Raw genomic sequence first — 17,764 nt, 5'->3', positions numbered from 1 at the left:
TTCCATGACACCCGACTTGAATGAGTTTGGATGAATCACCTCAATACGTGGACAACCTGAAACGGCGTGCACGAGCTCAGCGGTAAATCCCATCCCTGTAAGTTGCCCTTTTTCAAGCCATCATGAGTGTAAATCATGATGAGAGTGACCGGCAAGCAGCAGTGATCAAAATAATTTGTTCCTGGCGATCACTGTCCACATCTTTTCATGGACAAGGTCTGTGGTCCAGCCTGTTAGACATACCAGCTGTATAACATCAGCGAGCCACCACCACTCAAACAGAAATACCTGTCAGGCACCAGTCGGTCACATGACATTTTTACAAGCTGACGAGGCCCCACGCAAATGTCACTGGACTTCTTTGAGTTTCCGTACGAGTAAGGATGCTGGCACAGGACATAATACAGGGAGGGATGATTCAGCAGAACGTCGACTCGGTGGAGAACACAGATGTCTTTAAATTTTTTTTTTAGTTACCCTAACTGATGCAGAAATGAAGTCACCATAAAATATATATTGTTTTCCAGAAGGTAAGAGAGATATGAATTCATTTCACGGGGACTTTAAAGTGATATCAGATCGTGTCAGTATGAATGAACAAATGAATGAATGAATGTTTTATTTTGGTCATTTTCAAGCGGCAGAAATCAAATACACCTATGAATAAACAATATCTTACGCACAAATATTTAAACAATAAATAATATTTCATTTCCTTTCAGTGGAAAACCAAAACAAATATATAATATATACAAATAAACACTGAAGCCTTAGCTTATTTTGCCTATCCTTCTTACGTTGCTAAGATTTCGTCAGCTCACTTAAATAATAAAATAAAGTAAATGAAAGACACAAAAACAAAAATATGTGTATACATACAGAGGGTCCCAAGGCAGTCCATAAGTACACTAGTGTTCATAATTTTGTTTTATATTTACTAATATTATTATTTTTAAATAGCTTTTTAAATCTATTAAGCGTATTACATAATTTCACTTGTATTTCTAAATTATTCCATACATTTACACTTTTTACTGTTATACATCTTTGCTTTACATTTGTTCTTGCCTTTGTTTTTTTTGAACATGCAGCTCCCTCTCAGTTGGTGTTTATTCACTCTGATCTGGAACATCTTCTGGATACTTTGTGGAAGCATGTTGTTATTCACTTTATACACGATTTGTGCAGTTTTGAAGTCAACCAAGTCAATGAATTTTAGGGCCTGTGAATTTATGAATAATATGTTTGTGTGTTCCCGATAAGCAGCTCTGTTTATTATTGTTATTGCTCAGTCAGTAAAGGCGCATCCCTTTCTTGTAGGGTTTATAATCAGAGTAGAAACAGCACCGACCTGGGACTTCATCTGAGCGGCCTTCTCCGGGTCCACGGCCAGGACGTGCTGGTAATGGCGGATGGTGTGCTGGCGGTCCTTGTTCTCGGCGCGGACGTACCTCCGGAGGGCCTGCAGGATGCGGTGGGGCTGTGGACGGACGGACGGACGGGGGGGCAGGAGGGACAAGTGGGGTGGTTAGCGGGGTGCTTAGGTAGTAAAACATGGCTCATAACCCTTTCACCCTTCCTGGTAGGGCTGTAGCGATACACTAATCTCACGATACGATATTCAGCTCACGATACGATATATATCACGATATTCGGCCAACGATACGATTCAATACACTTACATCAAGCATCAATCAATTACACAATATATGTCTCTGACTGGACAAAGAGTCTACAGTTTGCAAATGCTGGACAAAATGAATCAAAGATGTGATGAGAAAATTAGTTTGGCTTGACTTCAATAATTTAACAATATGTTAAATTATTATTATTACTATTTTAAAAATGTAAATTACTTATCAAACAGACCTAACAATTCAGCTACCAATGAATGAGCAGTGGTATGCATGTGATAACACAGATTGAAAAATAAGCCGAAGTGATACCTCTTCTCTGAATAGACAAGCTAAGCCAGTGTGCTGCTGTTAGCCAGTGAAAACAGAGCGGAGTGGCAACTCTTCGCTTTGTTACACAATCTATGTCAGTGCGCTGCTGTAGCTCACATGGATTGAAGGTGCTGGATTTATATTCACCGCCTCTCTCCTGAAATGTCTCTTCTGGCATTTATTCCTTATATTCCTTATTAGCGCATATCAAATCAGATAATGTGTGATATGCATGTGTAAACAGAATAATTCAAAGAACTTGTAATTGACTTTTTTTCTTGTCTTTATGTGTGTAATCAACTTGTGAATTTTTATAGTGATATCTGAAAGTAAAATTTGCAACCTTTTTCCCCTGTGTGTTAAAAACAGTGTTTTTTGTTAATATATGGTCATAAATAGGTGATTTTCTAAAACTTTCCACCAATGGGATTTCCTGGGACTTTTTTCCCCTCACTCAGGACAAACTGAGGATCCAAAATCAGCTGAGTTTGCTTCTCTTGCAGTTTGTCCTAGGTTGACCCCAATTTTGGCTTAAAATTACTGGACTAAAACAAAATATCGATATATATCGCAGAATCGATAAAATTGCTCAGCCTTACTTCCTGGTGACCGGGGGAAATTTGTGGGTCAGGGTGAAGGGGTCATCTTACCTGGGCACCCCGTTTCACACAGCATGCAAACACGTCTGCTTTTCATAACTGTGTGGGACTTTGCTGTGTATGAGTGTGAACAGGCTGGATCAGTGCACCACAGTGTTGTGTGAGTGACTTTCCCCAGTACTGAGTCGCATCAACAAATTCAGCTTCAGTAATAATTATATTACTGTAGTATATTATTACATTACTCTGTTATACTTGCTAACAGAAAAACGAGAAGGCATTATTTTTATCACCCACTCTGAATACCAGATTCAAGTTTATTATCCAAAATCATTTACCACCCCCATCTCCCTGATTCATTCTTAGTCACCATCCTCTCATTGCGTGCCAGCATGCACTTAGCTGCCTGCGATGAAAAATAGTAGAAAAGTTTCCTCTTCTGCTGCTGCTGCTGCTTTGATTTTATCGAGCGAAAGGATGCCAAGAACACTCTGGTCAATTGTAAATCGTGCGGAAGCAGAGAGAAAAAAAAAAAAAAAAGTCCCTCCCTGGCAAATAACACATCAGAGGAGAGGCACCTGCTAAAACAGCACGGCGAGAATGACAAGCGCCGGTCTGGAGGTGTAACAAAAAAGGGAATATTTCAAATTACTGCTCTCAGTGACTAAAACAATATAGTATTACTTTTAAAATGACTAGTGAATTACGCTTTTGAGTAAAGAGCCCGATGCTGCTGTTTAGAGAGACAATCGACACCTCGTGATAGATTGCCAAGCCGTGTGCTGGCAAAAGACTATTACACTATAAGAGGAATTAAAAAAAAAAAAAAAAAAAAACATGACAGAGATTACAGCTGAAGGTTCAAATGTGATTGACTTTGCGCTCACAGAGGATTTGGGGATGTGTGTTTTCCTCGCTGCAGTAATCCATTCTCCTTGTGATGAATTGCAAGTTGGCAGAGGGTCTTTTGACAGGATATGAGATTAGCCACAGGCCATAAGTAGAGTGTGTGCGTGTGTGTGTGCCTGCATCAGGGTGAATGGGTTTGCAGAGAGTAAAAAGCAGCGGACAGATGGAGAGATTGGAGCGCAGAGGCCGGGACAGAGCGGCGTGGAGGGCGTACCCTGGGGGGGTCGGCCTGCAGGGCGGCCAGGTAGTTCTCCAGGGCCAGGCGGCGCCGGTCGTTGAGCATGGCCTCCACGCGGGCCAGGTGAGTCTCCACCAGCTGCTGCTTCTCGCTGGCCGCCTCCTCTTCCAGGGACTCCACCATGGCTTGGAAATGCTGCAAGCGTGCACGGACACAAACGAAGAGGAAAATGAAGAAGTGCGTGCATGTGTTCACGTGCCTGCACACCGGAGCCCTTTTAACTTCGACTTAAAGGAATAAAAATCAGCTCTCGCTTTCACTCATGCCATCTCTTAGGCTTGTCAGGGGAGCTGGAGACTCATTTAGAGGTCTCCCCATTCAGACGCTGCCCTAATTTAGACTCACAGTGATAAAGATAGAGCAGCCGGGGAAGAGGGATCTTTAATGGGACAGGGAGTGAGGGACCGAGCTCCTGTAAGCCGTCATATCTCACCCAAACAAAAGGACAAAGGGGGGATTCCCCAGGGGGAGGGATCAGTGTCTTACCTGGATCAGTGTCTGTCTCTCGGCCTTGGGCAGGTTCTTAGCTTGGCGCTCAGCCTCCTCCCATTCCTTCCTTACCTAAAGTGACACAGACACACAGAGGCAACAGGAGATGTGAAGGCAGCGAGGACACCAGAGGGTCACAGGTGTGATCGCGGCAAAAGCCAAGGTGTGCTAAAGGCTGTGAATGTATCTGACGCATTGATCAACACACATTTATCTGACACACGTATCGAGAGCGACTGAAATGCATCCTGGGAGAGGAGATAGCATATCTTGGTCCAGAGGCAGGGGACACTTTAGACGGGCTATTCTTCCCTTTATCAGCAATACAGCGTGGACACGATTTGTATTGCAGAGCCTCTCTCCTGCCCAGGAATGAACAAGCTGTTTTGGGGATTTGGCACCACAGCAGAGTGATGCAATGTTGAGAGAAACGCACACCGAAAACAGGGAGTGCTGGTTCCAGCAAATAATCCTGAAAAAACACAGACACCATGTCTATATTGTAAAGACAAAGTCAGTGTTTTTCATTGGTAGTTAAAATCTCTTTTTACTGTCTTCCTTTATTACCAAAACAGAATGAGCCCCTGCTCTTATTCGCTGGTTGATTTCACTTATGCGCAGTTTTTATGCACACACTGCAGCAAAATCTAAAGGGCAGGGAAAAGTGTGTGGCATTCTGGGTTAGCAAGTATAGCAACATGGACGTGACTGCATGGCTGGACTTCTGCGTGTCTTAAAATATTAACACGTCAAAGATTAGGATAATTCTGCTCTCTGAGGTCCTCCTCCCTCAGTGGGACGTTCAGCATGCTTTCATTTCCACCCAGTGCAGATTTACTGCAATGAGAACATAATTCAGACTTGATCCGGCCAAACTCACTGCAAAAACTCAAAATCTTACCAAGAGCATTTGTCTTATTTCTAGTCAAAATATCTCATTACACTTAAAATAAGACATGATCACCTAAGAGCTAACTAACTAACTATTAATTCAGTTAGCCTTTAACTAGCTCCTATTTTATTCCACACTGTTGTCTTTTATTGTCTTATTTGCATCTTTTGTTTTATTTCAAATTTTATTTCAATTTTTAGCCTTTTCTTTTTAATTCCACCCTGTGCTGTGTTTTATTCTTTTTAATGTTTTATTTAATGTGTTTTCAAATGTTCTTCTTTTTATTGTGAAGCACTTTGAGCTGCAATTCTTGTATGAAAGGTGCTATACAAATAAAGTTTTATTATTATTATTATTATAACTAAGCTAATTTTCACTTGTTTCAAGTTAAAATTGTCTAAAAACAAGTTATTTCTGAGGTGATCATGTCTTATTTTAAGTGTAATGAGATATTTTGACTAGGAATAAGACATTTTTGACTTGAAATAAGACAAATAATCTTGGTAAGATTTTGATTTTTTGCAGTGCTTAGTATAATACACATGGTGTGGTTGGCACGTATGGCTCGCCCTCTCGGTCACACCAACATATGATTGTACCAAATCTTCTCAGAAGTCAGAAAATGCTTCCGCACACTTGTACCCAAAAACGTCTTGGAGCAGGTGCTTTTGGAGGAAAAGCACAGAAGGTAATAATGAAGAGAAATCCAGCACACTGGCTCAACGTGCAAAGAGAACCACACTGGATCAAAACTTTGCCTCCTGCAGTAAAGCTGCAAGCTGAACCAGGGGGTGGAAATGCTTTTGGGCACGGCTTCTTAGTGAGTGGATGAACAGATTTCTGACGAGCGTTCACACGGAGCAACATCTCCAAAAGTGCTCGGGGGGGAACCCAAAGCAGGATCGCTGTCACGTACGTGTGGCATCAGCTTGATTTCTGTGATATCTCTATGTGCCTGTAAAAGATCCGTTTACATTTTTGACAGCTACATTTCTGACCAGTGAATGAAACACTTGTAGACTGGGTGTTCAGCCCTGCCTCTTCCGACGTGCCCCTGAGCAATTTTTTTAATGGTCTGCTTGAGACACAGTGCACTGTGAAACTGAAGTTGGCCAAACAGAAATAAACTAAAAGTGCCGCCTCACGGTTGTATGCCTCCGCCAACCAGTCCAGTTGCAGTTTCACTCCAGACATGAAAGAACTGAATAAAAGCTAATAGGTGTATTTTTGGGTGAAATGGAAGTTTATATCACTACAGAGACATGTACGACTCCAGTGAATAACATCCAGTCAGAAAAATGCCGCCTTCATTTAGAGACTGTTTTTACAGAGGAGTGCAGAGGAGAGAGAGAGAGAGAGAGAGAGAGAGAGAGAGACGCTACGATAAGCACCTGAAGCTCAATATCAGTAAAACCAATAAGCTTGTGGAGCTCGCAGAGGAACAGGAGGCCCCTGTCCTGGCTGTCATCCAGGGAGAGGAAGTGAAGAGGGCGGATTCATACAAATACCTTTGGCTTCCAAATCAGTAAAAAAAAAAAAAAAAAAAAGCTGGAGTGGACTCCTCAGCCAGGGACAGAGCAGACTGTTCCCCATGAAGAGACTCCTATTAGATATCTGAGGGAAACTTTGTCACAATTAGCGCATGAATTCTTGAGTTATCTACCAAAAATGTTTTGGTGAGGTCACAGAGACCTTGACCTTTGACCTTTGGTCACCAAAATAGAGTCAGTTCATCCTCGACTCCAAGTGGATGTTTGTATCAGTTTTGAAGAAGTTCCCTCAAGGTGTTCCTGAGATGTGGCGTCCAAAAGAGCGGGACAGACATACAGATGGACAGACAGCCTGAAAACACGACGCCTGCAGCCACAGCTGCTGCTGGTCTGCAGGCGGAGGAACTCCCAGGTGAGGACGGGCCCTGAGAACCAGCACCGGCTATAATCTCTATATGCAGAGCGTCTGCTTCATGCACGCGTGTAAACAAGTAAACAAAAAGTTGCTATGTGACGTTGCACTGTCCCTGTTCAAATGAATAAAAATAAAACACAAAAATGTTAATTTCACTCTGATTTGGTCTGGGCAAGCAGACTATAACGGTAAAGGAAATAAATAAATAAATAAATAAAGGAAAGCACCTTAAGGCATCTATGACCAGTTGGTCTAGGGTCACTGGCCAGAGACTAAGAGGAGTCACAGAAACACTGATAAAATGTATTCGACTGGTCTATGGACGACAGAAAAAATCTTACACTGCAAAAACGCAAAATCTTACCAAGATTATTTGTCTTATTTCAAGTCAAAAATGTCTTATTTCTAGTCAAAATATCTCATTACACTTAAAATAAGACATGATCACCTCAGAAGTAACTTGTTTTTAGACAATTGTCTCTCGTTTCAAGTGAAAATTTGCTTGTTTCATTGGCAAAATTTGTTTCTTGTTTCTAGCTAATTTTCACTTATTTCAAGTGTATTTTCACTTTTTCCACTGGCAAATTTTGCCAATGAAACAAGCAAATTTTCACTTGTTTCAAGTGAATTTTTTGCAGTGTACGGTAACTGATTATTTTTCTTTTTTTTTTAAATGTATAAAACATTGTCTATTTTTATTGATGAATTATGATTTTACTTTTACTTTTTTTTTTCTTTTTACATGATATTTTCAACTTGAACATTTAATATGTATTTGTGATTTTTGTATCGTGTGTATCTTAACATTAGTATTTTTTTGGGGTGTGGTTTTCATATAAGCCTCTATAGGTGTCTGACCACACCTCACACATATTTTTCTTGTTTTTTTGTTGTTGTTGTTTTTATGTGATTCCCCACCTTTCTCTTTGTATTTGTCCATGTGTGAAACCAATAAATGAAATGAAACGAAGGAAATGCAATAACTCACCCTCTCCATGCGGTTGCGGTGCCTGATCTCCAGCTGCTCCTTGGCCCTCTGGAAGCGGCTGTGCTCCTTGTCGTCGGCCGGGGTCTCGAAGTAGATGTCCACGTCGTCGGTGGGCTGGGGGGTCGGCGGCACGGCTGGGGAACAGAGACACAGCAGGTGAGAGGAGGGGGAGGGGTTACCTGCCGACGTCCACGAGCAGAGAGACACACAGAGGGACAGACAGACAGACAGACAGGCAGACGGACGGACGGAGTGATCCAGGCAGGACAGCGAAGACACAGAGAGGCACCCGGGCAGACAGAGGCAGCAGAAAGCAAAGTGGAATGCAAATCAGAAGTTAGAAGAAAAAATCCTCACAGAAACACTCTTCTTCCAGACATCCCTCCACCCTCGGTGCCTCTGCTAAATCTAAGAGAATCTGACAGTCCTTCCTTCTGCATTTCTTTCATCCTCCCGTCGGCTTTTCAGCTGACAGCTCTTGTCTCCAGCGCTAATGGAGATATCTCCGTGTTTGACGGCCGGGTCGTGCGGGGCGAGGCCAGAGGGCTTCGCTCGTTCTGGGCTCCTCCGTCGCGATGCAGGCAGTCACGCAGGACTCGCTCTCCCGGCGTCGGTGCAGCTCACAAACAATAACGCTCCGCTCTCCCAAACAGGAACAGACCTCATCACTTCACCCCACCATCAAAAAAAACAACAAAAAAAAACAAAAAACGAGCGGATTTGTGCACGAGCAGGCGAGATAAGGGCGCATTTTCTACTCTGAGCAGGATCGGCTCTAAAAAATCTTAATTTCATTTCTGGAATGGAGGAAAAGGGGGAAAAAAACATACAATGCAGTTATGGCTGTGACCTATGGCTGTGCTGATGAATGGTGATCCGTCATAATGTGAAAAAAAAAACAAAAAAAAATGGTGCTTGCTGCTGTGTGCTGGTGGTGGGTTTCTAGCAAAAGTCATGGCAGTGCCTCTGTGAGCAGACAGACAGGTTGCTGACAGAGAGACAGGAGCAGGAACAAAAAGGCAGGAGTGCACACACACACACACACACACACACACACACACACACACACACACACGGGCAGGCAGACAGACAGACCAGGGGAAGCCGGTTTGCTATGAGTGAACATTAAATTAAAACATAACAAAAAGAATAGTGAAGTAACAGCTTGAAATAATGACACCATAATTACCCATATAATAACATGTTTTGACACGCATTTTTTTTTTTTTGCAATTTTTAAATCTGATATAAAGGAGCAGTTCACCCAAAATAATTTCTCCCAGTGCAGTCTATCCACTCAGGCGCCTTCTGATTTTACGTCTCCCTTCACCTCAGCACACTGGGGCTGGATGGGTGTTGTTTTGTGGAAAAGCAGGAAGAATTAGTGTCAACAAATTAGCATAACACATTTTTCATACATTTTTGATGGTTTGAGGTCCGCTAAACAAAACCCATCCAGTCTGACTGCACTGGGATGAAGTCACACTGCAAAAACTCAAACTCTTACCAAGATTATTTGTCTTATTTCAAGTCAAAAATGTCTCATTCCTAGTCAAAATATCTCATTACACTTAAAATAAGACATGATCACCTCAGAAGTAACTTGTTTTTAGACAATTGTCTCTTGTTTCAAGTGAAAATTTGCTTGTTTCATTGGCAAAATTTGTTTCTTGTTTCTAGCTAATTTTCACTTATTTCAAGTGAATTTTCACTTTTTCCACTGGCAAATTTTGCCAATGAAACAAGCAAATTTTCACTTGTTTCAAGTGAATTTTCACTTGAAACAAGAGACAATTGTCTAAAAACAAGTTACTTCTGAGGTGATCATGTCTTATTTTAAGTGTAATGAGATATTTTGACTAGAAATAAGACATTTTTGACTTGAAATAAGACAAATAATCTTGGTAAGATTTTGAGTTTTTGCAGTGCAGACAGGGAGGATCTCTGCACTCTGGAGCTTCCCTCGATCACAGAGAGGCTACGGATCCACCGCCCTGCCTTTGGGCCACTATTTCAGTTACCATTTTCCTCTCAGTCCGCTAACCCCAGACATGAATTTTGTAAGGACACCCTCGCTGCATCTTGGGCTCGGCATCGCCCAAGACAGTTGGTGATTGGTTTAAAGAAATACAAAGAGGCCAGAGGTTTTTTTTTTTTTTTTTTTTTTCTTCCATGAGCAGCCGAATGATAATGGGTTCGGCCAGATCTTTCTTCAGCACTGGTACAGTCCCAAAACAAAGTGTGAAGACAGGTCTGACACGAGCTGGGTTTCCATCCACCTATTTTTATTCGCATTTTCAGAAATTGCGAAAAAAAAACTTGGATGGAAACGCCAGAAATTCGAAAAACGGCCGAAAATTCACAAAAAAGTTTTGACGCTTGGAGGGGGTGGATTTCTCAGCATATCGATAAAAGAAAAAGCGACTTTTTGCTGCGGAAACAGGTTTTGCGAATAAACGATGACTGGAACGGATACCACGTCACACTTCTACGCTACAGTCTTATTATTAGTTATTATTATTATTATTATTAGTCTCTTATTCCTTATTTAGGATGGTTCGGTACGAAGTCAGCGCTGCCAAAATAGTAAGCAGACTTCTCCCAAGAGCCGACAAGTTCAGCAGGAATCTGTCCCTGATCAGCTGTTGAGTGTCAGCTGAGTGTTTGTTGTTGTTCAGTCGACACACAGACGCTGTCTGATGACATCATCTCACGGCGCACTCTCCTCTCAATAATCGCAAAACAAAACTAATGGAAACAGGCATCAATTCGCATTTTCTTTAGCGCATTTTGACAAAATTCGCTCAAAAAATTTCAATTCATTTGGATGGGAACCAACCTCATGAGGGGCCAGGCTTAAGTGGGAGAATATATTTATACAATTTGTGTTTTGGGTGAACTGTTCCTTTAAATTTTTTTTTTAATGCCTAATTTTGTTTACGTTAAAAAGTATAACAGTTACAATCTGTGTACTGACTAAAACCAAAATAGAAGTATGCTATCACAAGTCACACAATATAACATGACAGTAATCATGACATAGGGATGTTATTTATCCTCAGTGAGCTTTAAAGTGCCTGTGTGAGGATGATGATGCTGAGTGTGTGCAGCAGGGCGGCGCTGGAAGTGACACTATAACAGCAGCTGGGGTGACATGAGGAGTGAGAGCTGTGATGCTGAGGAATGTGAAGCAGGTGGGCTGGATGCAAGTCAGTGACAGCCTACGAGACTAAATCTGCATTATCCTTAATGTGTGTCTGTGGCCGAGGCCGAGAGAGAGAGAGAGAGGGAGAGAGAGAGAGAGGGAGAGAGAGAGTGTGTGTTGTCAGGCTGGCCTCTGTCGCGTCAGACTTACTCAGGCGCTTGCACACGGCCATGCAGTACTCCTCAGAGTCGAAATTGTTGCGGTTGCCGGCGCAGCCCCCGTATATGAAGCGCACACACTTCCTCTGGCTCATGTCGAAATGCCAGCGGGGCATGGAGGCGCGGCAGGGGCCGGTCTCCGCCTCCAGGGTGCACACCGCTGCCAGGAGGACAGCGTGGGTGTTAGGTCATCCGGCCACTAGGGGGCAGCACTAAATCCCAGCCCCACCTCTCAAACACTCAGACAGCTAAACAGCAGCAGCTTAAAAGGCCCTGCTGTCAGAGACACTGCTCACTGGTGAAGCACAACTGGAGGCATTCAAAGGTAATATGGACTGCAAAGTATGGTTATGATTACACAGATACACACGGCAGGATTGACTGCTATATTTTTTACAAACTGATGATGATTTAAAAGGAGTCACCAGCATTTTGGCAGCACATGAGGCAGAGTGAATCGTGTGTGTGCTCTGATAAAACAGTACATCATGAAAAGGAGCTTGAAAAGGAGGATATTTGTTGATGCACACACTTCTGTAATTACAGTCTGGCTGACAGGAGAAATGGAAGCATAACTGTCTACACTGCAAAAAGTCCAAATCTTACCAAGATTATTTGTCTTATATCAAGTCAAAAATATCTCATTACACTTAAAATAAGACATGATCACCTCAGAAGTAACTTGTTTTTAGGCAATTTTCACTTGTTTCAAGTGAAAATTTGCTTGAAACAAGAAACAAATTCTGCCAATGGAACAAGCAAATTTTTACTTGTGACACAAGTGAACAAGTAAAAATTTGCTTGTTCCATTGGCAGAATTTGTTTCTTGTTTCAAGCAAATTTTCACTTGTGTCAAGTAAATTTTCACTTGAAACAAGTGAAAATTGTCTAAAAACAAGTTACTTCTGAGGTGATCATGTCTTATTTTAAGTGTAATGAGATATTTTGACTAGAAATAAGACATTTTTTACTTGAAATAAAACAAATAATCTTGGTAAGATTTTGACGTTTTGCAGTGAATAGTTTAGAAGTTTAAAAGGTCTGACTGTATTCGGGTAGGCAGAGAGAGCAAGACAGAGACAAAGAGAGAGAGAGAGAGAGAGAGAGAGAGAGAGAGAGAGAGGGGAACATTACTGTAATTTAAAACATATCGCCGCACACCTTTCACTTCCTGCAGAGCCTTGTCCTCGTCTTGGCTCTCGGACGTCCTGCCGCTCTCTCTCCTGTCGTCCTCGTCCTCCTTGTCGGCCTCCTCGTCCTCGTACACGTAATGGTACTCCTCCTCGTCTTCGTCCTCCTCGTCTTCGTCCTCGTCCGCGGGCTCCTCCTTCTGGGTGGGCTGTTCATCAGCTGGCGTCTCGCTGATGGAGGCGGGGAGGGGGGGGGGGGGGACGGGGGTGGAGAGGTGGAGGTGATTGAGCGAAGCGGCGGATGCCAGGAAGAGAGGGCGATTTATCAAAGCGGGCAGAGCAGCTGCCATAGGTCAATGTCACGACACTTTAATTCATCCAGATGGCCAGTAATATGTGCCCTTCACCAGAGAGCAGATATTACGCGCCCAATCTATCAAAGAGACGCATCGCCACGCGAGCACGCACGCACCCCGCCCCACCGCCGGCCCATAAACCGAACGCGCCCGCCCTCCCACTGCCATCAAAAGTTTACCTGTCCTCTACGGTCTCCTCGTCGTCCAGATCGGCCTCGTCGATCTCCTCGTCCTCCTCCTCCTCCTCCTCCTCCTCGTCCTCCTGCGAGGGCGGGGCGGGGGGGGCGGAGTCCCCGGCGCGGGAGGCGGGGCAGCACACGTACTCGGTGCCGTGGAACTTGTCGATGCCGCAGGGCAGCAGCATGCCGTAGCTGTGCAGCACCATGGAGCTCTTGGCACAAGCCTGACAGGAGCAGCCACACAGAACAGAACACAGGTGAATGAGTGATGATGCCACCGGACCCAAGCACATGACCAGAGAGGGAGGGGGGTGTGTGTGTGTGTGTGTGTGTGTGGGGGGGGGGTGGGGGTTACTATGCCTCACTTGGTGCTATTAACTATTAACTTGAGCTCAGACAAGGAAATATTTGCTTAACCTCTATTTATCCCAGTTAAAGAACTACACCAACACTTTGACCTTTGGCCCCTCGGTCACCTGAGCCAGACGTGCAGCTCGTCAACAGGCAAGACAGGGACCTGCTTGGGGCCCCGAGCCGATAAGGGGCCCGCGAGACTCGGGGCCTGAGGGCTGTTTTTTACCGAAATGTCTCAAAAATGTATTCGCCGCAGTGACCTCATCCCCCCTGCCCCTTAAACAACAACGGGCCATTTGCAATGACACGTTAGTAGGAAACCTCCCGAAAGGGGCCCCGCCTCACGTTTACCTGTGAGATGCTGAGTCATCGTTCTGCAAGGTGGAAATTAAGCTGAAGGAAAATTTAGCCGAGGTGTTTGCACTCGCCGAGGCAGAATCTGAACCAGTGCTGATGAGCACGAGCCTTATAATGTCACAACCTGGTTGTTATTTAGTTATTTATTTTGTTTTTTATTATCTTTACATTTATATTTTCACATACTTTATATTTTCAAAATTACAAGGTTTTCATGTTATTTCATTCTAATATGTAAGGTATGGTATTTGAACACTTGGAATAAAAAAAAAGTTTTTATTTCATACATTTTTCGTTGGTGTCAGAGTATTTTTTTAGTTTTTATATAATGGTGATGAACGCTGGTCGGAAGGACCCCTGGGAATTTTTGCTTAGGGCCCCAGCAGCCTCTAGAATCGCCTCTGACCTTGAGAAATGGCACCAGAATAATCTGTGATAGGGCAGACAGTCCTGTGCAGTGCACATGATGGCAACGCTTCATCATAAAGTATGTTATATAACCACAGGCGCCTCGCACTACCTAAAGTATAAAGCTTATGGTAATCCACAGTTGGCGCTGTTTTTCGTTCTACGGCATGTTAATGTATTGCTTCTAAAAAAGACATCTGAGTCCTCATCGTTAATGCAGCCCATTTACAAATCAGTGCTGTAAGTAGCTCTCTGGCTAGTTTTGCTCACTTCCTGTGCAAACGGAATAAGTTCTGTCCCCTTTGGTCACATGATGGGAAAAAATAAACCTCTGCTATGCATTAACCACATTACTAAAGGCTTTCTCATTTTCTACCACAAGAAAGCCTTGGTCAACATCTTTACTGGAAAAAAAAATCCATTTGTAAATCTCTCCTCTCGGTTTACAAATCGCTATGCACAAATTCATCAGCTGCTCTCTGTATTACAGAATCTGCAGCCTCATATTTAGGAAAGTGAACATATCTAGATTTAAGGATAGATTTAATGCTCATGTTACATAACAGCATTTGTGCTTTGTACACTTCAGTGCATGTACACTGTGATTTTCACACAAAGTACAGATTTGCACAGGGATTTATTTGATTTTTTTTATTTATTTTTTTAATCATATGACCCTCGGGGGCTTCTGTGGGACATTGGGACATTGGGTGAGATGGAGTTGTCCTTTACCTGAACACAAACGATCCTTCCAAACAATGCCCTGCGTCAAACTCATTACTCTACTCTGTTAAGAGTATTTTTCTTTTCTTTTAAAAGTATTTGTCTGTGTATTTGTCTCGCACCTGTAGTTGTCATTTCCATGTAGTACTTTTTATTTTATTGTCTTTTTTTTCCTCCTATTTTTGTTTTGTTTTGTAAGTGCATTGTAAAAATGTATAAATGTAGCAGGATGAATGATATAATTGATGAAAGCAATTACGGACGATATGAAAACCTGCAATAAAATAGTAAAAAAAAAAAAAAAAAAGAGTATTTTATATGAGCATCTCAGTGGCAGCTTGGTGGTTAAGTTTCTTAATGTGATTCTCCTACTCAGATTTTCCCAGTGGTCAGATTTATTCCTGCCTGGCTGTAACAAATGTTTGCTCGACTGGAGACCGTTTGAGTTTGTGGATGCCACAGTATCTGAGGCGGCAGATGCCACTGGGATCCAGGCGCTGATATCGATATGCGACTCGTTAGGAGGCCACGGGGCCCGGAGCGAGCGGAGCAGAAGGTAAACGGGCCTGGAGAGCTGCTCTTCCTGTGTCGGGCTGAGAGCGGCCCCCGCGGGCTGGACTCTGGAGCTGCCCGGGGGGATTAGCTGCATTACAGCCACAACACTAATCTGATTAGCGGCTGAAATGTGAGGGCTCCCAGTCAGCCTGTGATCACAGAGGCTGTGAGACTCCCAGAGACAGGTGGAGAGGAAAAATGAATAAGGGAGGGAAGGGAAAAAAAGAGAAAGAGGGAGAGTGGGAGCCAACACACTGCAAAAAGTCCAAATCTTACCAAGATTATTTGTCTTATTTCAAGTCAAAATATCTCATTACACTTAAAATAAGACATGATCAGCTCAGAAATAACTTGTTTTTAGACAATTTTCACTCGTTTCAAGTGAAAATTTACTTGAAACGATTGAAAATTAGCTTGAAACAAGAAGCAAATTTTGCCAATGGAACAAGCAAATTTTTACTTGTGACACAAGTGAACAAGTAAAAATTTGCTTGTTCCATTGGCAAAATTTGTTTATTTCTGAGGTGATCATGTCTTATTTTAAGTGTAATGAGATATTTTGACTAGAAATAAGACATTTTGACTTGAAATAAGACAAATAATCTTGGTAAGATTTGGACTTTTTGCAGTGCAGGAGAGTGAGAGGAAGAGGGCACAAAAAAGTTGGTTACTTTGGATTAAAGATTAAAGCTGAAACTAAATCCTCCCTATTCCTGAAGGACAAATTATCCCTTCTGCGTTTGAGTCTTTCCAACGCTGTGCTATCTCCGGGATAGGGTTACCCGTGAGACACAGCCGCCCACTGTTTCCCCTGCAGGAGCCCCCGCCTCACCTCCTTGGCCACGCCGTGCCACTGCTGGTGGCTGACGCACAGGTCCATGCGCTCCTTGTGGAAGAACTTGCACTTCTCTGGGACCAGGAGCACGTCGCTCACAAACTCGCCCACTGGAACGACAAATCACATGACCCGGCGGCCTGTTAGTCACGCCGCCATCCTTGTGTCAAATTCACCCCTGAACGCATCACAACACCGGGGTCAGAGACTATGAACCTCTCACTGTGACCAAAAAAAAAAAAAAATAGCAGATGAGGCAAATGAAAAGAGGCATAATTCAATAATTCATAGTTGCCTGGTCCTTTGCATTTCATTATGGGGATATAACAGAAAGGGCATTTGACACTTCAACATCTGTCCATGCACCTGGAGCCAAAAGGGACTCATCCTTTTTTTTTTTTTTTTTTTGTTTCATCTAAAACTCTGCAATCCAAATGGCAGGGGGAGAAAATCAGGTTTCACACGGTGGCACACACACTCTCCCTGGGACTGAATGGTATCATTTGCTTGATGAATTCAATTTCTGGGATGTTTTATTCATAGGACAAGCTGACAGGAAGCAGATCTGGGAAATCAAAAGACAAAGATGTCTCGCGAAACTCCCGCGAGGTCGAGGACCGGGCGGGCGGAAGCATCTGGAGCAGGAGGGTCATGAGGAAGAGTAAAGGGAACAGGGACAGGTGACACACCTGCAGAGGGACGAGGCGCTCAGGTAGAAATACTGTCAGCACAGCCACACTGCAAAAAGTCCAAATCTTACCAAGATTATTTGTCTTATTTCAAGTCAAAAATGTCTTATTTCTAGTAAAAATATCTCATTCCACTTAAAATAAGACATGATCACCTCAGAAGTAACTTGTTTTTAGACAATTGTCTCTTGTTTCAAGTGAAAATTCGCTTGAAACAAGTGAAAATTTGCTTGTTTCATTGGCAAAATTTGTTTCTTGTTTCTAGGAAATTTTCACTTATTTCAAGTGAATTTTCACTTTTTCCACTGGCAAATTTTGCCAATGAAACAAGCAAATTTTCACTTGTTTCAAGTGAATTTTTACTTGAAACAAGAGACAATTGTCTAAAAACAAGTTACTTCTGAGGTGATCATGTCTTATTTTAAGTGGAATGAGATATTTTGACTAGAAATAAGACATTTTTGACTTGAAATAAGACAAATAATCTTGGTAAGATTTTGTGTTTTTGCAGTGCAGGCAGAGGGAGAGAGAGAGAGGGAGACAAATGGGAGGAAAGGATGGATGAGGGCTGAGTCCACGCTCAGATCACAACAGTTCAGGAAGGGGCGGACTGAAAACACACAATGAGGGTCTCGAGGTTTCACGAGGAGGGCTGGGATGTCGTCTGAACTGCTCATTTAGCGGCGTGCCGCGGCCCCGGGCCGAGGCGGAGCTGCAGGAGCCCTTCACATCAGCGGCCGGGGAGTGCGGCTGGAAAAGCAGTGTTTTGGAAAATGAGAGGGTAGGAGAGGAAGAGAAGAGCTGGAAATAGCAAAGGACCCAGCAGCTGCTTCTCATCTCCGCCCAGGA

The 17,764-nt window shown here is 43.1% G+C and overlaps 1 protein-coding gene across 4 annotated transcripts in view; it reads right to left on the bottom strand.

Moving 5' to 3' along the window:
- Positions 1 to 17,764, bottom strand: part of aplp2 (amyloid beta (A4) precursor-like protein 2) — a 94,011-nt gene that overhangs the window by 20,098 nt on the left and 56,149 nt on the right. For 3 of the 4 annotated variants that reach the window (XM_030067683.1, XM_030067684.1, XM_030067685.1), the window contains exons 4-11: positions 16,224 to 16,336; positions 12,995 to 13,218; positions 12,491 to 12,690; positions 11,322 to 11,489; positions 7,967 to 8,100; positions 4,179 to 4,253; positions 3,669 to 3,827; positions 1,352 to 1,480 (exon numbers count right to left, since the gene is read on the bottom strand). In XM_030067683.1, the coding sequence (XP_029923543.1) occupies positions 1,352 to 1,480; positions 3,669 to 3,827; positions 4,179 to 4,253; positions 7,967 to 8,100; positions 11,322 to 11,489; positions 12,491 to 12,690; positions 12,995 to 13,218; positions 16,224 to 16,336 (1,202 nt within the window). The remainder of the gene's footprint in view (positions 1 to 1,351; positions 1,481 to 3,668; positions 3,828 to 4,178; positions 4,254 to 7,966; positions 8,101 to 11,321; positions 11,490 to 12,490; positions 12,691 to 12,994; positions 13,219 to 16,223; positions 16,337 to 17,764) is intronic. The other variant, XM_030067686.1, reaches the window with a different exon arrangement.

Source organism: Myripristis murdjan, chromosome 13 (genome assembly GCF_902150065.1).
Source record: "Myripristis murdjan chromosome 13, fMyrMur1.1, whole genome shotgun sequence".
Taxonomy (NCBI): domain Eukaryota; kingdom Metazoa; phylum Chordata; class Actinopteri; order Holocentriformes; family Holocentridae; genus Myripristis; species Myripristis murdjan.
The sequence above is the reverse complement of the archived record's forward strand: the minus strand, read 5'-3'. Positions and strand labels throughout refer to the sequence as shown.